Here is a 26,657-nt window from a genome sequence, read left to right as displayed (position 1 = left end):
ATAAATGATTTAGCCATGATGTTTTGTGATGTTACCTGTAGTTACATGAGGAGTAATGGTAATTGTAATAATGATGATAAGGACCCGTGGTATTAAGCATGTACAGGATGCCAGTCACTGAGTGCAGAGTGCATAGGCAACATTGAGTTATCACAGCAGCCTCCTGTTCTTTTCCTTTCACAGGTGAGAATACCGAGGCAGAGAGACAGCATCTTTATCAAGGTCTCTCGGCAAAGCCAGGATTCTCATGTGTCTCTGACTTTAGAGCTTCCTCTCTACATTTCTTTATGTTCATTACTTCTTTAAAAAAAATTTTTTTTTATTGATTTCAGAGAGGAAGGGAGAGACAGATAGAAGCATTAATGATGAGAGAGAATCATTGATCAGTTGCCTCCTGTACGCCCCTTACTGGGGATCGAGCCTGCAACCTGGGTATGTGCCCAGACTAAGAATCAAGCCGTGAACTCCTGGTTCATAGGTCGATGCTCAACCACGGAGCCACACTGGCCAGGCTATGTTCATTACTTCTTGACTTCATTTTTTGTAGAATATTTTCACTGTTCCCTTTATTATAATGTCATTGGGAAAAACATCGTAGAAACTCGCACCTTTTAAAAAAAATTTCTTTATTGAATTAGAGAGGAAGGGAGAGGGAGAGAGAGATAGAAACATCAATGATGAGAGAGAATCATTGATCAGCTGCCTCCTGCACGCCCCCTACTGGGGATCGAGCCCACAACCCGGGCTCGGCCGGAATCGAACCTGGGACCCTTCAGTCCACAGGCCGATGCTCTATCCACTGAGCCAAACCGACTAGGGCTTGCACCTTTTTTTTGTCTGTTTTGATAGACACCTTTTCCAAAGCAAGTTTGTGTTCTGTGAGTATTTTATAGTGGCACAGGTTGTAGGAGGAAATCAGAACCAGCACCAGACTGCATTCGTGAGCTTTCCTCTGCCTTTAGCCGGAGTGTAAGGAAAGGTTTCCTTTTCATCACATTTCCTTCCTGCAGACATTGAAGACAGTAGGTTCCCACTTCCTGGTTCCTGTTCCATAAATACTGTGTGAATTGACATAACTTGAACTTTGCGGCACATTACAAATTCTTGGGGGTTAAACAAAAGGATTTTCTGTAATAGGATATGACCAGATCATTATCACAGGTTCAGGGGTTTAAGTTACCACTTGCATTTTCCCAAGTAGTTGGAATGCCCCCATGGCTGGAAGCTGTGCACGCTCCCTGGTTCAGCCCCAGTTTGAGTTTTCCCACTTGAAGCCTTTCCCATTATAGAAAGCTGGAGTCACCTCACACTGTCTCTCTTCCTCTGCAGAATAAACTCCTTCCTCAGGAAATTAACTTTAAGAGTATCTTGGATAAAGAAAGGCAGTAAGACCGACTCAAAGTGCTTTTATTCCTGCAACATAACACTTGGCTGTTTCTGACCATGTGATACTGGTTTCTAAATTTAAGATGCTGAGATGGGGTGGGGGAGAAGTGAGAGCCCCATTTCCCACCCCCCCTCTTTTTCTCTGGCCTCCTCACATACCCTTGATTCCTCTATGTGATGAGTAGTAAGGGTATTGTGTCCTCTAATCTGTAAGAAGAATTGAAGTTGCCATTCAATGTTGAAAGCTGCCATGACCTAGAAGCACAATATCAGTGTCTGGAATCAGACAGAACTGGGCTCCAACCCTGGCCATGTGACCTTGGGCATGCTACTCTCAGTCTCTCAGAGGCTCAGTATTCTCATCTGTAAAATGGGTGTAATAATGCAACTCCTCCATGAAATTTCCTTGAGAATTAAATGAGATAATGCACATAAAATTTTAATGCAATGAATAGTCTCTGCCAAGTGACTGATACATGCTGGGTGTCATTCCTAGTATTGTGTTTCTTATGCTAAAGATTAAATTATTTGATTGGTTAAAAAATGGTTTGAAACCTGTAGCCATTGCTACATCTGAAGGTTGTGGTGCACTCTGGGGGCAGGCCTGGATGTGTGGCTTCTGAAATATGGCCTTAGGAACAAATGCATTTAGATCCATGCCTCCCTCTCCTCATCAGGAACTCATGTCAGATGGCAAGTGAGTGAAGGACAACCATTGATTTATTTTTGTCATAATTGATATGAATAGTGTACACTTTGGTAGCAGTGATTTTCCTGCAAAATCCCTCACAACATCCCTCATCCCTTTTTTGTGGCTGAAAAAGTGAATTCAGTATGTTTTCCCCTTTCATTCGAAGAAGTCGGTAGAAGTAAACTTAAATGGGAATGTGGTGCTTTGGAATAACTTTGTTACCCATTGAAGAAGCTGCCTGCTTGCTCTTCAGAGTTTAGTTCTCGTGATGCCAGGGAGAAAGCTTCTGTGGGGTGCCAGCAGCCCCTCATACCTGTCCGCCTGCTCTTCGTCAAGGACCGTGGGTTCGGGGCATCCGTGGGCAGCTGGGAAGGTCCCAGGCTGTGGAATCTGGAGATCAGTGGTGACAGGAGTCGGCACTTCTGTTGGTCCTGTTGTGGGTCACTGGCCATCCTTTTTGGTGACAGTGAGTAACAGCTGATCCTTATCTTACCAATGAATGTGATCCTCATCTCCACCATTCATTATCTTCTTGACAATGAACCAGGAAGCATGTGGCATGTTTGTTAGTCTTCAGAATTATTTTGAGGAGCTGGGCAAGTAAGGCTGCTTGAAATCAGCTTCTAGATAAATATCATGTCTTGTTTTGCTGGTTGGAGCACTTGACAAATTATTAATTTCTCAACAGAAGTATTTATGGTAGCTCTAATTATACCTTTTCCCACTTTAATAGCTAACATTTACTGGCTGTGAGCCAGGCATGATTATAAGATTTTTACATGCAATAAGATAATGAATCTTCACAACAACCCAAAGAGATAGGTATTGTTATCCCCATTTTACAGATGAGAAAACTGAAAACAGAGAGGATCAGACCACGGAGTGAGTGATAGAAGTGGGATTTTTACAGACATTCCAAATCAAGTCTGTACTCTTAACTGTTATGCTATAGTTATTACTTTAACATTGTATATTATTTCCACCAAAAATTTGTTTGTGTAATCAAACGCCACCCTTTAAAATTGAAATTAACATCAGTCATTCGAAAAAGTGTTTCTATCTCTTAACGCAAAATAAGTTTTTGTGTAGTCCAATATTCTCCAACCCAGAAATGTTGAACTAGAGTATTTTTATTCCTGTTAAGCACAAGATCAAGGATTTAGAAGTCATGTTTTTAGAGAAGAGAAACAAGCTGAATTCTGCAGAGGAAGAAATATCACACATGCCTTGAAGGGAAGTAGGAAGACTGGCCTTTGATCCTTATAAAACCCCATGTGCTTCCTGAATCAGTGCACTGGGAGAAGGGCAGAGCTGTTATAAATCCCGGAGAGAAAAGCCAGAGGGCCTAGGAGAGGACCTTGGAGAATGACCCCAAGGAAGGATGACTTGGAACTGTCACAGAGGCCTTAGAAGAGGAAGATGGAATTTCAGGAGGTCACAGGTGCTCAACATCATCAGATAGTGTAGATGTCAAGAATGGTGGTGAAACCCAGGTCATTGGATCTGGTGGGTGTTGGGCCACGATGACGTTGGGGGGGGGGGGGGGGGGGGATTTCACTGGCATGTACGCCCAGGGGCTGAGACAGTGAAGACACAGACGGCTTCTCACTGAGGGGACCTTTGTCTCAACACCAGCAGATTCAAGTAAAAGTTTTTTTTATGACAAGGAAGCCGTGGGAATGTTTGATAGAAAGCCTGTGGAAAGGAAGCTGCTGAATAGGTAAAAAATAATCACTACCACTGGCCAGCAGGGATCAGTGGTTGAGTGTCAACCTGTGAACCAGGAGGTCACGGTTTGATTCCTAGTCAGGGCACATGTCTGGGTGTGGGCTCAATCCCCAGTGTGGGGCGTGCAGGAGGCAGCCGAAACATCTCTCATCATTGATATTTCTCTTTTTCTCCTCTCCCTTCCTCTCTGAAATCAATAAAAAATATATATATTTTAAAGTCACTACTTGTCTATGTATGCAGAAAACGGTGTTTTGTTTTGGATAATTGTTGATAACATCTTTTCCTTTAAATTTAACTCTTTTATAAAAGGAAGAATTGGGGGCGGGTACTGGTTTACTTTTCACCTGTCAGATTTTGGTTATAAAATAAAGTTGCGGAACAATGCCAAAGGAATGTGAGACAAGTCACAGTTAGGGCTGATAGCAGGGGGGTGCAGTCTAACCTTCCCTCATGTCCCCACTCCCATCTTTCCTTGCATATTCCTGGCTATGTCTTGGCAAACTAACCTATTTCCCATTCTCGGTCATCCTGATTATGTACTTACGATGTTGGCTAATGCATGTTAAGGTGGAAACTCCCTCTGAGGTGTTTGCATGTCTGAAAGCACCTCCCTGATCTAAGGCAGGCCCAGATGGGTCCGAGCCCCACAGGAGGACCTGTTCTGTCCCACCTCTTCTTTATGACATTTATGGGCCCAAATCTGGGTCCAAGGAAATATCTTGGTTTATGGAGTGAGATTGGGGTCCAAACTTGTATATTTTCCAGACATTTCCTCCAGATGTCCTGATATTATTTGTTGACTAACCCATCAATTCCTCCAGATTTGAAATGCCACCTATGTCATGTACTAAATTCCCAGGTGTGAGCACACTGTTCTATTTTGCTCATGCCCTGTCCCAGTCTTTGAATTACAGTAGCTTTACAATCTGTTTTTACTATGTCGTAAGGCTCATTCTTATCAGGAAGAATTGATACCTGTATAATATCAATCTTATTTTTTCAGGCCGTTTTCTGAAGTACAGTAGTTGAAGGCTGTCTTTATATAGCAGGAACTGGTTAAGTTTAATCCTAAATATCTTATGTGTCTTGTGACAGTTATAAGGGTGCTTCTTCTGTTATATTTTCGGAGTGTCATTTATGTATAGAAGAGCCTCTTTTTTAACCCAATGATTTTACTGAATTTCATCTGCAAATAATCAGTTGTTTGTACGGGGGAACAATGCCATTGTCCAATAGTCACTTAAGCTATACCCATCGGCAGCCACAGACACCTGGAGTGATGGTAGTCTTTCACATCTATGCATTTGTTATTTTTAAATTTATTTGTACCTTGAATTGTGAAATACTTCAAACGAACAGGAAATTGTCAAATACTAACATACCTATCATTTATATTTGACAGATACTAACTTCTTTTCGTATTTATCAGATCTCTGCTTTTTATTTATTTTTATTTTTTTTAAATATATTTTATTGACTTTTTACAGAGAGGAAGGGAGAGAGATAGAGAGTTAGAAACATCGATGAGAGAGAAACATCAATCAGCTGCCTCCTGCACATCTCCCACTGGGGATGTGCCCGCAACCCAGGTACATGCCCCTGACCAGAATTGAACCTGGGGCCTCTCAGTCCGAAGGCTGACGCTCTATCCACTGAGCCAAACGGGTTTCGGCAGATCTCTGCTTTTTAAACAAAAACCTGGTATAATACCACAGGTAAACCTGAAATCCCTTTACCATTATTCCATCTCCCTCCTCCCTCTTCCCAGAGTAACTCCTGTCCTGAGGTTGGGGCTATCATCCTATACTCCCTGTTGTGTGTGTGTGTGTGTGTGTGTGTGTGTGTATGTGTGTATGTATATATGTTTGTGTGTATGTGTGTATATATATGTGTGTGTATATATATGTGTGTGTGTATATATGTGTATATATATGAGTGTATGTAGTTTTAGTGTTTTAAAATATATGTTTATGCAGTTTTCATTGTTGTCCTAATTTAAAAGTAATAAATATATCCCCGTTATAGATTATTCTAGCCTTTATAGAAATATATATGGGACAGAAGGGTAAAAGTCCTCGGTTTAGGAAAGCCACTGTTCACTGTGAGGTGTATCGCTTTTCAACCCATGCTGTTAGGTGGAATTTAGTAGAACCGAAAACTATCTGATCTGCTTAACAAAAGAAGGCCTTCCCCAGGGAAGCCTAATTGGGGTATGTATTTACCACCATATCCTGTTCTGTACGGATAGTTCTTTATCTTGTTTAAAAAAAAAAAAGACAAGAAAGGGTTGTCAACAAAGGTTACTGGACTTGATGTGAGGTTTAACCGGGAAACCCATCATTGTTTATGCCGCAGAGCAACAGACTTATATAGACTTGATCGCTGCACCTGATAGAGCCCCGGCTTCCACAAAGCAGCCAGCCTTGATGAGCAGCTGGTAAACTTGGAGCACGTATAGGACAATCAGAGGAAGTCTACATATAAACTTCTCCCTGTGAGGGAAGGTGGTTTTTCCATTTGCCTTTTTCTGAGCAGTTTAACTTCCTAATTCGTGGTCCAAATTGTTTCAGAGACTATATAAACCATATGTTTGCTAAGCGCTGGAGACAAACATGGGGAAGTCTGACTAGCAGCAGCTTCCCTCCGGAAAGGGGCTTCTTCCCCAGCCCAGCTTAGCCTGCTTTCTACTTACTGGACAGAAGCGAGGAAGCAGAGGAGGGAATCGGGTTGGAAATAGCTGCCTCTGGCTATATTCCGCCCTCCGCCCCCCCCCCCGCCCCCCCCACCGCCCCCCCGCCGCCTTCCTTTTGCTTAAGCACGTATTCTAACACATATGTTATCCTCTGTATCAGCACGAGAGCGATAGTGGGTGCTGACTGACATGAGGAGGAGGCAGTTCAGTATTTAGCAGGTCTGGAGAGGGGAAATGCAGTTACTTTGAACCTTTAGGAGATTAAGTGCATGTGTGTGAGGGAGCATGAGCAGTGAACGGGCTAGCAAGAGTGAGATGCTTTTCAATATTTGTTTTATTGGGTTTGAATAATCGCTGACAAGGATAAAGAAGTTACTACTATTAAATGAAAGCAAGTTCTTTTTATATTAAATTTATTAAAAGAGTAGTGAAGTTGTAAATGGCATTTATTATGAGATGATGAAGTTTACAGGTCTAGATAAAATGATGTTATTGGATGATTGCTATTGAATCAAATTTTTTTTTTTTAAAAAAGGCAAACATTTCCTGCTTCCTATTTTGGACTCAAAAGTCAAAACAGTGGGATAGTTCCTTATAAGGCCTCTTCAATGACACAGATGTGCAGATGTGTAGAAACTGTCACCTGCAGGTGAACTCTCAAAGCTATGAATAAAGTAGCATAGTTCATCACCCAGTCTGGATATTTGAGAGAACAACAGGCATACACTGGGTCAGCGGTCACCCTCGCTCTTACTGGTCTTATAGTTCTTATCGCTGAAGAGAACAATTAAAAACATTCTATTATAATTTATCTCCTTCTTCTGTCTCTAATTACCCTCAAAGACAAAGATTCAAAGCACCCATGAAACACAATAGCTACTATTGTTTGTATTTGGGCAAACACTGGGGAAATTAGAAACTCTAAAACTTAAGAGACAAAAAAATATAAAAAGATTTAGGTAGTTTATTCGTATTAGTTTACATTAGTTTCCTGTAAACTCTTGGTCTTGGTTTCTAGTGGGGACTACCCAACAGGTAAAACCACTTCATGCTAAAGACTTTTTGGAATGTGAGTCATCTTGAATGACTGCTTTATAGCATGTACATTTCTTTGCCTCCTATTTCTTTGGAAATGCAAAGACTATCTGTTCAGTGTCATTGTATAAGGCACTACCTAAACACCCAGGCACACAGCATTAGGGTGGTTGGAGTTTTCTGTCTGCAGCAAATTATTTTAACTGGAAATTGAGTGCCTTTGACTAACGGGGGTAGTATTTTTTAACTTGTGAGTTGGATCCAGAGTAACTAGGAGTTGCAGAGAGAGGGCCATAACCAAGAAGCCTTCCTCATCTTGTTGTTTCTCTTGTTGAGGTTTTGCTTTTGCTTGTGTGTTTGTTTTATCTTGAGTCCTGGGCGGTTAAATCCATGTCCGAGATATCTGGACACACATTATAAACTTTTTCTGCTCTTCCAAAAACTGACTGCTTTGTTTCTGGTAAACATGGTCTTTTAAACACACAATCTTAGTTGTTTGTAAAGTGTATCATCTCTTTCCTCCTTTTATAAAAATTGTGAGCTTTGATAAGCCTCATTTTGGTATGACCAGTACTGTTGTATATTCTGAGTATGGCTTTGCGGGTCTGTAGGCTGTTAGTTCCGGGAGAGCTTTGGGGGTGATCTTGCCGTGGGAGCTTTCAGTTAATACAGATTATTACCCTAGCAACAAAAGGCTTGTCAGAGGGCAGTATTTCGCTTTGATATATAATAACTGTGTTTGCTGTTTTTTGAGGGAACACTCTATCAAGCTAAATTTTAGAAAAGATACAGTTTTTCAAGGAGAGTACAAGGGAGTAGTTGATAGGCAGCTGTCCAGCACTGAATAAAAGAAATTCTAAGAAATCTTGAGCAAATGGCTTGTTCTGGAATTCCTAGTATAGGAATTTTTCTTTTCTTTTAATTTCCCTAAGTTCATACATTTGTGTTTATTATTAAGTCAGGAAGCCATTTGACATTGTTCCTAGACTATACTTAAATGTATTGCACAGTTATCAATTTATTCAACAGGTATTTATTGAGCTCTCCTACTTTCAACTGTAAAGGTACATAGTCACAGTAGTGGGAAAGCTGTATCTAAGCTGGGTAGGGGTTTTCAAGGCGATAAGGGTGTATGCAGGGAGTGATTATAACTAGCCACCAAGAAATCTAAGCATGAACCAGAAGACGGGAAGGGTTTAAGGATGGGAGCAAGGTGGTAGCATCAGTGGCTTGTAGAAACTGGTAGGTTGAAGAATTGTTGGGCTTTATTAGAAGAAGAGAGACAGGCAGTGGTGATGAGAGTCCTGTTTGACATCGGGATTACAGGTGACAGTCTCCTCCACTGAATTATTGACATGTTCTTTTCCCTTTTCCTTATAGTGAAGAAAGTTACAACGTCAATGATTATTCCTTAAGAGATCAGCTATTGGTGGAATCTTGTGACAATGAAGAGCTTACTTCGTCGCCAGGGAAGAACAGTTCCACAATGCTTTATTCAAGACAGAACTCTGCCAGTCACCTTTTCACTCTGACCGTCCTTAGTAACCATGCGAATGAGAAAGTGGAAATGCTGCTAGGGGCTGAGACACAGTGAGTAGGGGTGGGGAGAGGGTTTCAGAACAGCTGGTATCAGTCTTCCCTGACTCATGGCCCTGGGACTTCCTGAAAATAGGGAGGGGACTTTAGTGGGTGTGATGATTGCTGGGCTGTGCAGGGGACCAGCAGGAGGCACCTTTCCAAAGCTGAGGAAGGCGATTCTTCAGCTCGAAGACAGTGCAAGACCTCCTTTGGGCGCCCCTCTCCTAAGGAGAGAGTGTAATATGTCTGAGCTTTGGATTTTGTAAGACTTGAAGTAGCCCTTACCGGTTTGGCTCAGTGGATAGAGTGTCAGCCTGCGGACTGAAAGGTCCCAGGTTCGATTCCGGTCAAGGGCATGTACCTTGGTTGTGGGCACATCCCCAGTAGGGGGTGTGCAGGAGGCAGCTGATCGATGTTTCTCTCTCATCGATGTTTCTAACTATCCCTCTCCCTTCCTCCCTGTAAAAAATTAATAAAAATAGATTAAAAAGAAAAAGACTGAAGGATAAAAAACGTCTTACACACTTTGGAGGTTAGTGCATGTCCAGATGTTCTGGAGCATTCTCAGAAACTGGAGACTTCCTTTCATCACTTGCAGTTAGTAATGGCGAAAGTGTGTTGGTTTTGCTTTGTGTTTCCCTTTTCTCTGTGTTTATAAGGAGTGTTTGTTTTTTATCCAGGCCTTGCCAACATAGCAGAGCTCTTCCCAGCTGTCTCCTTTGTAATGTGTGTCATCTCCACCACTGTTTCTGAGATTCCTGGAGGAGAGTAGGAAGTAAACCGACGTGCGCAGTTCTTTTTGCACCGAGGCCAGATCCTTTCCTGGGACATTCCGTAGCGTTATTCACCCCACCTGCCTTTTGATTGTACCCCGGGCTGAATGGATATTCCTTTCCTCAGTCAGAAATATTCTCAGAAGATCTGGTTATGTCACCAGTAAACTCATGCGTCTGACTCATATTTGTAGTTCTTTAATTAAAAGAAAAGAACATTCCAGAAAGGGCATGGGGCAGACGTCTCCTTGGGTACAAAGGGAGTGACTCCTTCACTCTCCCCCACCAGCAACTCAATTACAGTTCAAAAGTAAATAACTAGACAAAGACTTTTAAGCACACGGATGTGGTGTTGAAGGAAAATATATTACAGCCATATGCACTTTCCTTTAAAAACAGAAGGCTGTTTAAAAGTCTAGCAAATTGACCCTGGTGGCTCTGTTCATTGAAGCATCGTCTGTTTACCAAAAGGTTGAGGGGTTCGATTCCAGGTCAGGGCACATACCTAGGTTGCAGGTTCAATCCCTGGTAACCAATCGATGTTTCTCTCTCACATCTATGTTTCTCCTTTTCTCCCTTCCTCTCTCTCTAAAATCAATAAACATAACCTTGAGTGAGGAATTTTTTTAAAAATCTGGTAAATTGGTATATGCCATAATTGGAAATGAGCAGGTCATCTCTGGGTTACTTGGTTTAGAGCAATCAAAGTTTGGGTCTATATATCATGTTTTCTTTGCTTCTAAGATTTGCAAAATGTATAGGAGTGTATACATTTTTCATGTCTTGCCTCTTTTGTACATGGTTAATATAGTTCATTAGCAATCCAGTTGAGAAAAGAAGGTTTTCACCACCGCACTGGCCTTGAGTAATTGTAGAACCCAGGCAAGTCACATGTATCCTTTGGCTACTAATTCTTCAATTTTGAAGAAGAATAGGGTTCATCCCTAAATATTTACCTTCTTTGAAAAGCTGTTCTTAGCAGAGGCCACCTGGGGGAATATGAAATGTAGGAGGGGTGCAGCTGTTTGGCACAAAGACAGTTCAACAAGCATGACAGTGACATTGAGGAAGAACAGGTCGATAGCTCTGATTACATGAAGAATGCAGAAAAGCTCACTGAAGGAAATGGGGCACACCCTTGGTGAGCATCTGGGCTGTGCCAGGCACTGAGCCATCTCTAGAACAGGAAGAAAGGGCCCATAGCTGTTTCCAGAGAAAGGGAGAACCTCAGAGCTGAAGGGGCATCTAAGTCAGGTGACAGTGCCGATTCCCCAGGATCAATATTATGTCTGTTCTGGCCAACTGAAGAATACTACCCTCTTGGAATCTCAAAAGTATCTTGTTTAGACAATAAAATATGTGATGACCCTAATTACAAGTCCGTAGTCCAACTCCCCTTTCCCCCTAGAAGTAAAACAAGACTCACAGAGGTGAAGTGATTTGCCTGCAGGAAGTGAGTTATTGCCAAAGCTGGGACTAGACCCTGACTTTCCTCAATGCAGAATTATTCCTAGTAGCAGAGTTTTTCCTTTAGTTTTTTTACTGAGAAGCTGCCGGCCATACAGACAGTCCTACCCCATCCTTGCTGCTCAGGTTGGCCTTGTTCTGGATCTAGAAGGGATACTAGGAAGCCAGTTGCTATAAAATGTGGGAAACTATTAAAATGTGGATTTTTTCCCCAAGTCCATAAGCTGTAAAAAGGAAAAAGTTTGTGGAAACTTAGATGATAAATTTTTAAAATATTATATGCTTTGAAATATTTTAAAACAAAATGCTGAATATATGTATCTGAAAAATTATTTTCTGCATAAAACTACTTTTTTTTTGTTTTGTTCCTTTGCCCGGGTTTTTCCCTCTTCCTGGAATGCCCTCTTCAGATCTCCTTGAATTACCAAGTGCATCTCCTCTCAGGGCTCATGCCAAGTCTTCCCTCTACGACAGTGGTCGGCAAACTGTGGCTTGCGAGCCACATGCGGCTCTTTGGCCCCTTGAGTGTGGCTCTTCCACAAAATACCACGTGTGGGCGCACACGTACAGTGCGATTGAAACTTCATGGCCCATGCGCAGAAGTCGGTGTTTTGTGGAAGAGCCACACTCAAGGGGCCAAAGAGCTGCATGTCGCTCGTGAGCCGCAGTTTGCTGACGACTGCTCTATGAAGACACCTGTCAGGGCTGCTCATGGTGATGTTGTCCCCCAAAATTCTGGCTGCTTGCTGTCTGTACCACTCTTGACAATTCATTTTTCTCCTTAGCTTTTTTTAAAAATATATTTTTATAGATTTCAGAGAGACGGGGACAAGGAGAGTAAGATAGAAACATCAGTGATGAAAGGGAATCATTGATCGGCTGCCTCCTACTGGGGATGGAGCCCGCAACTCCGGGCATGTGCCCTGACTGGGAACCTAATCATGACCTCTTGGTTCATAGGTTGACACTCAGCCACTGAGCCACAGTGACTGGGCTCCTTTGTTTTCTGTCTGGCCTATATTCTACCCCTAAATCTCTCTTTACTTACAGCTGAACTTCTTGAGAGCATAGTCTTCATTTCCCCGTTAATTCAGCACTTTTATTGGGCATCTACATCCTTTCAAGAGCTACTCTAAGTCCAGGGATGTAGCCGTGAACAGTAGAGACCAGACCCCTGCCCTTTGGGCTTCTGTTCATGTGAGCAGCTTACCTCTGCGTTCTTCCTGCCCTCAAGGAGGGTGACTGGATGGCAGTGAACTTTGGCCAGTCAGCTTGGGCAAATGGCCTATGATGAGCTGGGGCAGTGGCAAAGTATTTCTTCTTGATCCAGTTAAAAGTCAATGTAAATGCAGTGAGGACCGCAAAGCCAGGCGCTGGAATTTGGAGTGAATGTTGAGTGCTGGGTCATGTACTCAAAGTTAGATGGCGGAGGAAGACTTTTCTGAGGTGACATTGGAACTGAGAGCCCTAAGTGACAAGAAGTTACCCATAGGAAAATGCAGAGCCAGAATGTTGTAGACAAAGGAAACGGCGAGTGCAGAACTCCTAAGGAAATGAGTTTGATGTTGTCAAACTTGGCTTGAACATAGTGAATGTAGGTAGATAAGAATAAACCAGGGAGCGGGTGGGTGGCTAAGAGGCCAGCGGAGGCCAGAGCATTTCGGAGCAGAGCTATTCCAGGGCCTTCTGTGGGCTTTAATCTCCAAACATTACCAACCTGGCATGAGGGTAGGGGTTTAAAATGTATAATATTTTGACATTTCTGCAGCATCAAAGCATGTAATTATTTTAACATAATTTTTATTGGATTTCTGAAAACACTTGGTTCACAATGGATTGGGTGGTGAGGATCATTTCTTTACCACGGATATTTTGAGGAGCACTAATCTGGAGCCTCATAAACCATGGTTGGGGGATCCCTGGAAGACTGGAGGGGAGGTAGAAATTCCCATGGGGAGAGCAACTCGGGCCATGTTGGAGGGGTCAAGGGGCTTCGGCGTGGTGCCCTGGGCCATGGTGTATGAAGGGAGAAGGAAATATTACATTTAGGAGGCAGAGACAACAGGACTGACTCATGATGAGTTGGGTGGCACTGCGTGAAAGAGAGGGGTCAATGATGCTTTGGATTTTTGGTACTTCATATGGAGTTACCCCTTAACCATCTTCTATATGGCTTCCTCTGCCTCCCTGCTGAGGCTGTCCCATCCAAAATTAGCCATGGCTTCCTAGTTACCACACCCAGTCAGTCTTCTTCTTTCTTTACCTCAAGGCCATTTAATGTTGACCATCAGACTGAGGCTAACTCCTTTTGGAGATGCTTTCTTAAAGAATCTCTTAGTTTTATGTCCACGTTTAACCATCCCTCTTCGCTTTCCCTTCAGAAATGCAGCCTGTCTGAAGCCAGGCATCACCCCTGCCCACTGCTTTCCCCAGTTACTCAGTCTGGAGACTTGGTGTCATTTCTGATGCCCCCAGTCTGCACAGATCCATCACCGGCCAGACCTTCATGTACTAGAGTCTACTGCAGCCTTCTGCGTGTTTCCACTCCACTCCCTCCTCCTAGGACACCCCCTACGCCACTTATCTTTTGAACCACCTAACTATCTTCTCTCTAATCAATTCTGCATGGCGTTACGACTAAATTCCACACTCAGCTCTGGTTTTGTCCTTGTCTCACTTTGTACCTAGCAAGCTCCCAATAGATGTTTTTGGAATTGACCCACAATGAATATAATTAGCTTTTCTTTATCCAAAGGAAGGCAGCGTAGTAGCCACATGGAGGGAAATACTGCCTCTCTCCCAGTCTCTGTTCAGGGTTCTCTTTTTGGTGCTGGAGCAAATTTTCTCTAAATTCCATGTGTTTTACAACGTTTGCTCATTAAGGAGTTGATTAAATTTTTTTTTTTTTTTTTAGAATGTACATCTAGGCCATGAGTACTGCTATATCTGTTTGTCTGTTAAAGATCTTAAGTCATTGTCTGGTTAATGAGACAGGAGTCTGTGAAAATTACAAAAGCTCACCCTTTATGAAAGGACAAAGGAAGCATGTTTGACTACTGTCCTCTCTTTTCCCTCTGGGCCTCTCAAGAGGAATGTGGGAGCCGAAGAGCCCCCTTTGTCTGCCTTCATTCGAACGAAGCCCAGACAGCTGCTGCTGGCACAGACCAGGGGCCGTGGCAAGTGGCTTCTGGGATCCTTTGTCCCCAGTGGAATTTGGATGGCATCTGGGTCTAGTGTACATCGTGATGGGATGCCAGGAGATACTCGGCGGTGGGCACAAACTTTCTCCACCCATTATTTTTAGCGATAAGATGTAATCACCTTACACGGTAATAAAAGATCCTTCTCAACATTTCTCTCTCGCAAGAACTGGGAGCCTAATGGATGGGGTTGGTCCTGTCAGCTGTGCAGACAGCCAAGTCCTTGGCCTGCCGACAAAGGCGCATGGATTGCCCGGGAGTCTTTTGTGCTCTTCCTGCTTATGTTAATGGTTTAATTAACAACAGAAAGTAAAATGGTATGGGATAAAATTGTAAATAGTATGTTTGACAGACTCTTACACACCCTTTAGGGAAAATCTACAATATAGAGATGACAATGGACATGGAAAAGAATATATTTTATTATAGGTCGGAGTATTTTCTTCGTGTTGAATCTTGAATCCGTGTCCAATAATGATCTTTTACTTGTACATTGTCCGTCAAAATTCATTATCGTTTGTGATCCTCATTACTGACCCCAGCGAAGGAGAAGGGCAGGTGATAGTACGGATCTTTCATTATCCAGGAAACAATTGACCCACTGCAGGTGAACTCCTGGATGCTGGAATAGACTAGGTCTCATGAGCTATTAGATATGACAAGAAATAATTACACTCTAGTGCATGTCACAGAGCCTAAATTCTAGCACTCTTAGTGGGCTCGGGGAATGATTTTGCTCCGGCTCTCGTCCAGCTTCATTGGCTTTGTCAAACAGCATCATGACATCATTTTTCTTCTTACCCTGTTAGTTTTCTTTCATGGAACACTTTATTGAGCTCAGCTAGTTGAATTGAGTGTCAGAGTGAACAGAAACAGCATCTCCACTGTCTTACTCGTTATGCAAGCTTGGAAGACTTTTAACCAAAGGCTGTGGGTATATACGAATTTCAAAAGGCACCACAGGTAAATGTCTAGGCTGTGAGAAGGAACCCCAAAGGTATCCGGTCAAATGCCATTCCAAGAAGGATAAAAGGAAGGTGAGGCGGCAGCTGGGGTCTCAGCCTCTATGGAAAGGTCAGCAGGACCAGGTCGGGGGTCAGGTCCTTGGTGGGCATTCCATTCCGTTCAGCCTCATCCTCAGCCTTGCCTCTTCGTTTCAAAGCTGACTCTGCACTTTCTCAGTCTTTTCTAGCCGATGCCTGGAATTCAAGGAAAGTCCAGCTTTGCACACAGTATCTTCGAACTGTATGCAACTAAGTTTTAATCGACTGTGTTTTTAATGAATGATATGCGAGCAAACTCCTGCGCAGGGAACAGTACTTGCATCATTCATGCCTTGCACTGAGAATGTGGGGGTTTTGAAAGGATGGCATGGGCAGATGTTTGTGTTAAAGGTGTCTCTTCTCAACTCGATCCTCTCCCTCTCCCTGGTCCATGTGTGCTGTGCAAAGCGCTCTGCCCAGGCCCATGGCTCTGCGTTGGGTTTGTTTTCTGCTCCGTCTGCTCCACGCTGAGGCCTGTGAAGAGCAGGAGAGCCATTTACTCGCTTGGCGGCCTCAGCCTAGCCCAGACCCTGGCACAGGCCGGCGCTCAGTGAACGTGGAAGAAAGGAGTGGTCGGAGAGCCTCAGAGGTTGATGTGTCCAGGTCCCCAGGAGGGCAGCCCTGTTTATTCTCTCACTTTGTTTGGGCCAAGGGAAAAGTCTAGGAACTAGGTGTGTGTGGGGGCGGGGGGGCCCTGTGGCTTCATGTTGACTGGTTCATATTGTCCCCCGAGAAAAGAGCTGTCTGGAGTGAGCCCCGGACTTGATATCTGCATTTCATAATGGGTATGTCTGGGCCTGGTTTGTCTTGTTCTTAGACTCCCGTCTTTTATGGAGCGCCTCCTCCCTGTGTGAGAGGAGCTGTGCTCTCTGCTAGCTGACCGAGGAGATGGGAGGGGGAGGGGGGTCCTTGGCAGGGCTCCTGGAGGCCCTGGGGGAAGTCGTGGGGTTCTGACAGCATCTACTCCATTGAAGCCTTTTCAAGAAGGGGCCCCTTTCAGCCAGGGCAACAAGGAGTGTCTTGTTCTGTCCTCCGGAGTCCCTGCAAGGGCCGCCGTGTTTGAGCGGTGCATTAGCATCCAGGCAGCATGCCACAGGAGGGAAGGGTTTCATCTGGGCCTCTGGGAACTGGCCGCAGGGGGAGGCCCGGCTGAAAGCAGCCGCTCGCTGCCAGGGCAGTGCCGTGCCAGGGAAACCTTACGTGGAGGATGCAGCCAGCAGCAAGGGCCGTGGCGCGGGCCGCGGCGAGCCACAGAGGAGCCTGGCTTGCGGATGTGGCACGGAGAGAACGCAGATGGGTCATTTTAGGTTTCTCTTGGGAGCAGCCCTTCCACCCGTAAGATGCTTTGTTTTCAGTTTCCTTTGTACTTTGCAAATTCCAGTTGAGCCCGAGGGTAAAAAAAAAAAACCAACAAAAAAAGATGGTACCCCACAAAGAGATGATATCACAGATCGAAGTGTTTGCTTGGGGTTATTTTAAAGGAAATGATGCTTTCGTGTTCCTGATAAAACCATCCTGAAGCCCTTTGAATGTTTTTAAAAGCCAGACAGCATGGTGAGGTGCTGTTTAAATTGTGTATATTACTCCTGACACTCCAGCCCCACAGAGCCCAGTCTCCTCCTCCTCTAAAGGAGTCTGTCTTTCGCACACTGCTGTGTCCACGCTTCCCGCCTTCTCTCATTACCCGTGAGCACCCACGAGGGAACCCCAGCTCGTGGACCCCAGAACACCTGGCTTTACCTTCTGACTGCACTGCTTGGATTGGTTTTTTTTTGTGTGTGTGTGTGTGTGTGGTGTGGTTTTGTTTTTAAATATATTTTTATTGATTTCAGATAAGAAGGGAGAGGGAGATAGAAGCATCAATAATGAGAGAAACTCATTGATCGGCTGCCTCCTGCACGCCCCCCCACTGGGGTTCGAGCCCGCAACCCGGGCATGTGCCCAGACCAGGAATTGAACCGTGACCTCCTGGTTCATAAGTCGACGCTCAACCACTGAGCCATGCTGGCCTGACCATTTGGCTGTTTTACTGTGAGCAGGCACTTCACACTCCAAACTTCGGCTTTGTCCTCTGGGAACATGGAAATAATCATGCCAGTGTTTTCTTCCAAGATTTTTGATAAGACTAGATTAGATGGTACTTGCAAAATGCAAAACATCCTGTACCTGTCATGTAAGTAAACCTGTTTAGAACAAGGCCCAGTTCCTACCCTCCTGGAGTGTATGGCTTGATGAGAGAAATAGGCGAGTCGGTAAATGTTGGGGGATCGGTATGGGATGAGTGATCCATGATTTCATAGGTCAGCAGGTGTTTGCCGAGTCCCTGCCGTGTGCCAGGCAGTGAGCCGTATAGATACGGTGCCTGCTTTCATGAGGCTTACAGTGGACCAGGAGTGCAGAGGGGAGTGTGGGAACAGGACCACCAGACTGGGAAGGGGACGAAGTATGGGTGCACGCATCAGAGGAAGCTGCCTGGGAGAGGTGAGGCTTGTGTTTTCAGTGTGGAGTGGGTGTGTGGAACAAAAGAAGTCAGACACAAAAGTGGACACAACATGGGATTCCATTTTCTTACGGAACGGGATAGGCAACACTAGTCTATGTTGGTGGAAGCCAGAACCGGGGTTACATTTCCAGGAGGTCATTGCTTGGAAAGGGATAAAAGGGAACCTCTTGGCACATGTCTCCGGACCTGGTGGCCTGTGTACGTGGGTAAACCTAAGGAAACTCACAGAGCTACTTACACGTAGAATCAGTGCAGGGTTTTATTTTACATACGTTCTTCAATCTAAAATTTTTAAGTAGTGATTATGAGGGCGTCTAGCTCAGTAACACAGCAGGAAGGTTGTATTTGAGAATGAACAGAGCCAGTAGGAAAGTGTGGAACAGCATGACGTGTTCTAGCACTGGACAACGGCTGCTCTGGATGGAGGGTGGATACACATGGGGATGAAGAGGGGGTGGCAGAGCCCGGCCGGTGTGGCTCAGTGGTTGAGCATTGACCTATGAACCAGGAGGTCATGGTTCGATTCCCGGTTAGGGCACATGGCCGGGTTGCGGGCTCCATCCCCAGTAGTGGGCGTGCAGGAGACAGCCGATCAGTGATTCTCATCATTGATGTTTCTATCTTTCTCTCCCTCTCCCTTGCTCTCTGAAATCAATAAAAATATATTTTTAAAAAAGATGGGGTGTTAGTGAAAAAGAAGCATCTTTTAGGTGCAAGCTATTATGGGAGGAAAAAATTGTTTTTCAAGTACTGGACATGAAGAAGGGAGGAAGGTAGAGTGGCCCTAGTAGAAATTGACCTTGGTTGGAATCTCGGATGTTAGAACTTAGTATTCTCATCTTTCTCACCGGCTTTTGGGAGGACTATATGATATAATGGATGGATGTCAAGTGCTGTGTCTGCCACGTCGTATGGACTTAATGCTTCTTAAGAGATTTCAAAGTGTGTATGGGTGTGTGGCTCATTTCATTGCAATCCCGATATTTGGCTTTTCCAGGCTATAACCTGTATTATGGAGTAGTGCTTGCTTATATGAAACTTTTGATCCTTTGATTAAATAATTATTTTGTTACATGTAAATATAGCTTAATGTTGAAGAAAAAGTCTTGGTTGTTTTTTGCCTTGAATTATTTTTGGCTGTACTCATTAAGCCGTATTAATAAGCATTTGAGCACAGTCTAAAAAAGGTCAAAAATTTCTATTTCAATAGAGCTCATATTTGGCAATATTAGTTGAAAGGGGAACAAAGCAGCTTTAAATATATCACGTTTCTCATCTTTTCTTTTCCGAAATGGTTTGAGTATGGGGGGAAAAAGAGGGGAGGGCGTGGAGGGAGACTGCCTTAGTGGGATGTTTTTTCTTTTTTAAGGAAATTTACTTTTTTGAAATGTTTAACTTCAGATTATGCGTTACTGAACATGTTTCTGTGATTGCAATATGTAAGTGTAGTCAGCTCTTTATTAAAGGTTAAACTGTCAAGTGAGAAGTTCCACTTCACCAATAGCTAGCCAAGTTCATTCAGAATAGTTTAAGTGTCCCAGATGACCCCTTACCTTTGTTGTGAAGGTCAGCCCCAGGCCTCTCTAGGTCATCTGTCTCCCGTTTGGGAAGTGGCTTTGCATTCTAGGACATGCTTCGTTCTCTGTAAACACCTTGCATCTCTCACTGGGCTCTGACCTGTGTGTTTAGGAGTGAGCGAGCCCGCTGGATAACCGCCCTGGGACACAGCAGCGGGAAGCAGCCTCCTGACCGAACCTGTAAGTAACTCCTGGGCTGTCTGCTCTGAAAGGCTGACCGTGGAGGGGCTCTGCCCCCTGCTGGACGCTGGGGTATTAACGCTCCCCCCAGGTTTCTTTCCTTCCTGCCACCTGTCCTACATCAGAACTAGGTGATCCTTGCTTTGGAATTCCAGGGCTCTGAGTTCAAATCCAAGGTGCAGTTGTTCTTTGTTGTATAAAGAACAACTTTTTTTAAAAGAACAAATTTGTTGTACAATGTGGTACATTGTAGCATATCCACCCTAAGCCAGTTTGACCTTCTGTAGTCGGGGGCATCATGATATATACACTGAGTGGCCAGATTATTATGACCACCCCATCAGTACTTCATTGACACTTCCAAAAATACTGAATATTGAAAACTTCCTAAGCAAATACTCTCAAGGTTTTATTATTATTATTATTATTATTTGCATAACTAATTAACTTCATTGTACTGATGGGGTGGTCATAATAATCTGGCCGGTCATAATAATCTGGCCACTCAGTGTACAGTACTGGGTTATTGGGAAGATGGAGTTAAATAATATCCATTGAAAGCCCTGCTTAGACTTGTGAAAGTAAAGCCCTTACATTTCTAGCTGTGGTTCAGGGTCATTGGCTGCATGTTTAAGCCATACTGTCTAAATCTAAGCTGAAATGTATTTTTAACCGTAAAGAAAATGGCTTTACCATTCCTTTTGACCTTTTTTTTTTTTTAATTGAAGTGATAATAGTTACAAAATGTATTTCATTCTTCTAGAGAACTAGGAACTAATGCGGTCCGGGGTGCTGTATTAGCGCCTTCACGCTGATGTTATGCTTCTCTGGATGGTTCCAGCTGGAAGGTCAAACCCAGAGAATAAAGGGCAACAAAGCTGTTTGTCCTGGAACACTCAGAAGTCATAGCTTTAAGCATAGAGCCAAAGCTAAAGTGATGGATTGGAATAAAAGTTCATAGAATCAAGTTCTGTATTAAAAAAACAAATTAAGTAAGAAGTCTTGCCCGTCAGTACCAAGTCACTGAAGTTAATGGCTTTATTACGATTTAGCATAATGGAGAAACTCAAAAAGTTTTCTAACTTTTGGTTGGAGATCTTTTTATTTCTAACCCTCTTTGGCAGCTTCCATGTGCTGCTACTGATGGGAAAGCACCTTGGATGAGAGCCTGGAGGCCTGGATGTGTTGTGGATTTCATCATCAGCTGCATGTCCTTGGCACGTTACCTAACCTGTCTTGTCTCAGTTTCCCCAGTGCATATGGCTGTGTTCTGCTCTGTTATGTGACGTGACTAATGGCTCCTTATCAAGGCTGTTCTTGAGGGGATTCCTACATCATAAAAGGCCTCTCTCGACTCTGAGCTTCTGAGGTTATAAAGCTCTTAGCCCAGTATTTTCTGCTTCTTCATAGAAGCCTAAGTTGTTTCTATCAACGCCGGCCCCGAGTTGCACAGAGAGACTGAGAACACCATTGATTTGTACCTGTTCTGTTTTTCCTCTGCTGCTGGAAGCTCAGTGTGTTCCCTTTCCTCCCTAGCACTGACCCAGGTAGAGATCATTAGATCGTTTACCGCCAAGCAGCCAGACGAACTCTCCCTGCAGGTGGCCGACGTGGTCCTCATTTATCAACGTGTCAGCGACGGTGAGTGCACGTGTTCTCACGGGCGGGCCAGCGTTCAGGGTGTGAGGAACCAAGGAGGCTGCTTTGTGTTATTCATGTGCACGTTCCACATCCCTTCGGTTTTTCTCATGTGCACCAGCCTCTCCTCTTTCTACACTGTATGGCTCTTACGTGTTTTTGAAAAGGGATGCAGTCACGTGGTTTGTTACTCGAAAGGTACTATGAAAAGTTTCCTTTCCTTCCCAGTGACCTAGTTCTCATCTCCGGACAATCATTTTTTCCTGCTGCCCCTACCCAAAGCGCCCTCCTCCCCAGCTCAGCCCAAACTCACAGACTGTCTCAGCTGCTCACTTCAGAGCCTCTGATCATGTCACTCATTCTCCCTTGAAGCCATCCCCTCTGTTCCACCTCTCTCTGCACTTCCCATCATCTGGGGTACCCAACATCCCTCCTTGTTGGAGCCGAGCACAGTGAAAATGCATCCAGACACGCGTTGCTTCATGAGGACTCTGTTCTTCTCTGCAGGCTGGTATGAAGGGGAGAGGCTGCGAGATGGAGAAAGGGGCTGGTTTCCGATGGAGTGTGCCAAGGAGATAACATGTCAAGCCACAATCGATAAGAATGTGGAGAGAATGGGACGTTTGCTAGGACTGGAGACCAACGTGTAGCCTCTCTGGTGGCCTTTTGCGACTGCAAGATTTGCACTGCATCGTGGTGGGTGGGATGGTCCTGGGCTGGTGTTCTTCTGAGTTTTCACACAGCCGATTTGATTAAAAGGAGGAAAACATTTGCCTTTAAGCTTGCCAGGTGGTTTTGCTCTCTCAGGAGAATGGCTAGTTCGCAAAGCTGGGTGTGCGCACAACGATCCTGTTGCAAAACCTCTAGGTAAACAGAGTAGCTGAGCAGGCAGTCCACATGCGGGATGCAGGGGCCTGGGCTCCTCCCAGTTGCACTGCGTCTGGCAATAAAACATGTACATACGATGCTGTATCCTGATTCTCTAGCCTCACTTCACCAAGAATGGGCTCTCGCTGTGTAAGCATCTCCTTTATGTGGTTTTCCCAGCATTAGCAGGAGTCTCTATCTTGAAGGAATGCTCAGTTTTGTATATACTTTCCCTGCTCTGACATTTTAGGTCTGATTAGAATGCTGTGTGGATTTTGAAAGAAACTGACAGAGTTCTGAAGGTGAGCAAAGTTTTTTTAAACCTCTTCCCTGGAAAGGGAAATTGACACTTGAATTGTTGCCACCTCTCTCCTGGTTAGCAGGGAAGTAAGGAGGCCTTACTTATTTTTTTAAAAATATATCCATCGTACCCAATATTGGCCTAAGACAAGTATAGCCCAATAACACTACGCTACTTTAACAGCATAAAATTTAGATGGTTCGCATATGTGACAAAAGCTTAAATATAGGACAGTAATCCCAGCTGAGCTGATACATGGACATGAGGCTGCTTTGCCTTCAGTAATGCAAGGTTTCTGACTGTTTCTCCTCCCACTCATTTCCAATAGGAAATGGGCTGACACACTTGAACACTACCAAGGAAGATCAGATTTGGCCTTAAAAGGGACTGAGAAACCAGCATGGTACTGAACTGAAACGTAACAGTTTGCCTTTCATGGGAGAACCCATTTTCTCTGCACGAAGGCCTCCCTGGCTGGGTTTGGAGCCTCTCTTTACTGCAGATGTCTGCAGAACTTTACTTCTTCCACTCGTGCAAGGAGAGAGAAGAGTCATTTTAAAAGTGTGTTTCAGACACAGGGCGTGAGGTTTGGAAGATTGAGAGGGGAGAGCCGATCTTTACCATCAGCTATGTTCGCTCTCTGCTCCATTCTCTTCCACCAACGGGTAAAACCTGGCAAGGGATGCATTGTTCAAGGCCTCAGATCTCTGTGTGACATCCCCAGCTGCTGTCTGCCAACCAGTTACCCAAATTGCAGTAAAGTTGAAAATAGTGCAGGAGGTAAGTATACTTGGCTCACATGCCCTGAGTCCTGCCACCTCAGCAGTGAGCCAGGGAGGAGCGCCCTGGGCCTTCTGCCCTGATGGCTCCCCTTTCCCTGTGCATACATTTCTGGGAATAAAACACATGCCAGGCCCAGAGTTCCTTGAGGTCAGGAAGTCACAGCAGGCGGCCACAGCAAGAGATGTTGGGGACTGATAAAAAAGAAATCTGTCTCCTTCCTCGTTAATGTCAGAGACTTTTTGGAGGAGAGGGGAACAAGTTGTAATCTAATCTAACCTGATGTTTTCATGTAGGAAGGAAGGTCAATTTGTTGCTTGCACAGGGATCAATTTTGTGTTATTTTTGCTAATACCCAGACGCTAAAAAGCAACTAAACGAGTCCTGTGAATTAATTTATAAGTAGAGATGTCAAACAGTTTTGGAAATATGTGCATCTTATAAATCAAAGCCTTATTTAGCAAGCAGGTTAATACTGTTAGGTATAGTGTTTTATAGGAGGTATTTAACACATTCACAACATGTGTCGTTTTTATGTGGCACAGTGCTGTTTGCCAACCTAGTTCAGGTTCTAGAATAGCTTCTCTGAATTGCACAATTTCATTCAGCGACCTGTGGAGAACAAACATACTCATTTTTGTCCCAATGAATTGAGACTGCTTGTACACTTTTGAAGAAACATGTGAATTTATAAAGATTTTGTATATACGTGTTCATTTGTCCTGATGTGATTTAATTTACTGTAGATATATTCATTTAAGTAAATGGTTTGCTGAATTCTTGGCCAAATCTGAGTTCTACAAAAAAGATATCGGCAGCTGACATCAAAGGGAACAGATGTGTCCTTGGTTTCGTGTTGGCATCAGCTGCCCCAGAAGGCTGGAGCATTTTTAAGAGCTGGGCCATACTGCTTCTTCTCATGGTTTCCACAAAACTGCATGACTGACTAGCTTCTATTAAGTAGTTCACAGTCCCCTAACCGCTATTGACCCCTGGAGTATATCTTATTCATTTTGGCCACCTAGTATCTAAACCTTTGTGCTTGTGAAATTTCACTACCTTGTGAATCTTGGTAGAAGGCAAAGAATGAGTTATTCTATAGCAGTGGTTCTCAGCCTTCTGGCCCTTTAAATACAGTTCCTCATTTTGTGACCCAACCATAAAATTATATTCGTTGCTACTTCATAACTGTAATGTTGCTACTGTTATGAATCGTAATTAAATATCTGATATGCAGGATGGTCTTAGGCGACCCCTGTGAAAGGGTCATTTGACCGCCTGGGGGTTGCGACCCACAGGTTGAGAACCGCTGTTCTATAGTTAGTTGTTTTATTTTTTTGCTGTGTGACAGATTTCTATAAGACAACACTCATTTTTTATCTCACAGTTTTTAAAAATGTTTTTAATTTTTAGAGAGAGAGGAAGGGAGAGAGAAACATTGATGAGAGAGAAACATCTATTGACTGCCTTGTACATGCCCTGTACTGGGGATCTAGCCTGCAACCCAGGCATGTGCCCAGACTGGGAATTGAACCGGCAGCCCCTCAGTGCATGGGACGATGCTTAACCGAGCCACACCGGCCAGGGCCATCGCATAGTTCTGTAGTCAGAAGTCAAGAATGGCCTGGTGGGGTTCTCTGCTTGGAGCATCGCAGACTGAAGTCAGAGTGTTGGCTGGCTGATTTCTCAACTGGAAGGAGCTAAGGTGTCTTCTTTCAAGCTCATACCTGTCATTCACACCTTCACTTCCTTGTAACAGCCGCCTGAGACCCCTGTTTCCGTGCTGGCTGCCAGTGCAGGGTGAGGGAGAGAATGCTCACAGCTTCCCCTGGCTGTTCATATTCCTTGCCAGGTGGCTTCTTCCATCCTTAAGGCAGCAGTGGCATGTTGAATCCTCACACTTGGGATCCCTCTGACTCCATACACAATATGCTACCAGCAGGGGAAAAAATTCTGCTTTTAAAGAACTGTAATTCTATTAGACCCACAGGACGATCTCCCTTACGTCTAACTCAAAAGTAACTAGTTTGGCATCTTAATTAAACCTGCAAAAGTCCTTTGCCATTCAGTGCAACGTAATCAGACACAACACCAAGGAAGCAGAGATCAGGAGTCATCTTAGATTTCTGTCTCCAACACCCGTTATAAATCCTTAAAATGCTTAGTTTCCCAGTATTCCGTGTAGCTAAAATAAAGCCATGTGCTAGGATACACCAATCAAAGGAACCTTTGTTAGATTTCCACACAAGCTAGGGAAGGAAAAGAGAGAGGAGTACCATCTCTGGGGCTGCCTCCCCATCTGCTCCATCCTCCATTCCAAATTACTGCTCTGTTCGCTGGACTTTGGAAAGCAACAGAAAGGTGGAGTTACTTGGTGGACTTGGCAGTGCTAAACGACGCTGGCCATAGTGCCTGCCATAATCTCCCATGTTGTAGATTGGGTCTTCAAAGGGCTTACTCCGGAGTGAGAATATGAATCTTGAGGACCTGCAGCCTCCCTCTTTGGGCTTCTAGAATACAGTGGGGCCTTGACTTACGAGTTTAATTCGTTCTGAGACCGAGCTCGTTAAGGAGCTCGTTAACTCAAATTACTCTATCAACTCAATGCAAAAAATTGGAGGAGAGACAGCTGGTATCTCAAAAAACTCGTTAGTCGGGACACTCCTAAGTCAAAGCCCCACTGTACTAAGATCCTGACAGAAGGAAACAAAACCTACTCTAGAGGAAGCTAGCATCATCTTATTTCTCAAGTATTTCCAAAAACAAATTTGCAAATGAAAGGTTCAGAAAAAGTAAATCTGAGACCCAGCATCGTGATACAGAAAAAACTGACACTCATCGGGATTCTAGATACTCAAATCATTGGAGACAATAAAATAATTGTAATAGCTATGCTCATGGAGATAAAGCCAAACTTTAAAATGCAATACAGACCTAACAACTTCAAGAAGAGATCAACCGAAGGACTTGTATGCATGCATATAAGCATAATCAATGGACACGACACTGGGGGGGGGGGTAGGGGAGGCCGGGGGAAGGTCAAAGGGGGGGGGGGGAGGAGACATGTAATACTCTTTGTAATACTTTAAGCAATAAAGCAAAATTAAAAAAAGAAAAAGTGACAAAGGAAAAACAGCTAGAAATTGTGGAACTGGGTTTTTACATAGGATTAGATTGTTAAAAGAGATTGGTGAACTGGAAGAGAGGCTAAGGAA

General features: G+C 44.0%; 1 protein-coding gene across 1 annotated transcript in view; it reads left to right on the top strand.

The window, feature by feature from the left end:
* The window catches only part of ARHGEF26 (Rho guanine nucleotide exchange factor 26), a 110,823-nt gene extending 86,669 nt beyond the window's left edge, over positions 1-24,154 (top strand). The window contains exons 11-14 of the mRNA XM_070406948.1: positions 8,916-9,125; positions 19,789-19,856; positions 21,393-21,497; positions 22,002-24,154. Of these exons, the coding sequence (XP_070263049.1) occupies positions 8,916-9,125; positions 19,789-19,856; positions 21,393-21,497; positions 22,002-22,144 (526 nt within the window). The 3' untranslated portion in view covers positions 22,145-24,154. The remainder of the gene's footprint in view (positions 1-8,915; positions 9,126-19,788; positions 19,857-21,392; positions 21,498-22,001) is intronic.
* Positions 24,155-26,657: the final 2,503 nt, after the last annotated feature.

This window comes from Myotis yumanensis, unplaced genomic scaffold (genome assembly GCF_028538775.1).
Source record: "Myotis yumanensis isolate MYYU_CA2020_CCGP unplaced genomic scaffold, mMyoYum1.0.hap1 SCAF_2, whole genome shotgun sequence".
In the NCBI taxonomy this organism is placed as follows: domain Eukaryota; kingdom Metazoa; phylum Chordata; class Mammalia; order Chiroptera; family Vespertilionidae; genus Myotis; species Myotis yumanensis.
The sequence above is the reverse complement of the archived record's forward strand: the minus strand, read 5'-3'. Positions and strand labels throughout refer to the sequence as shown.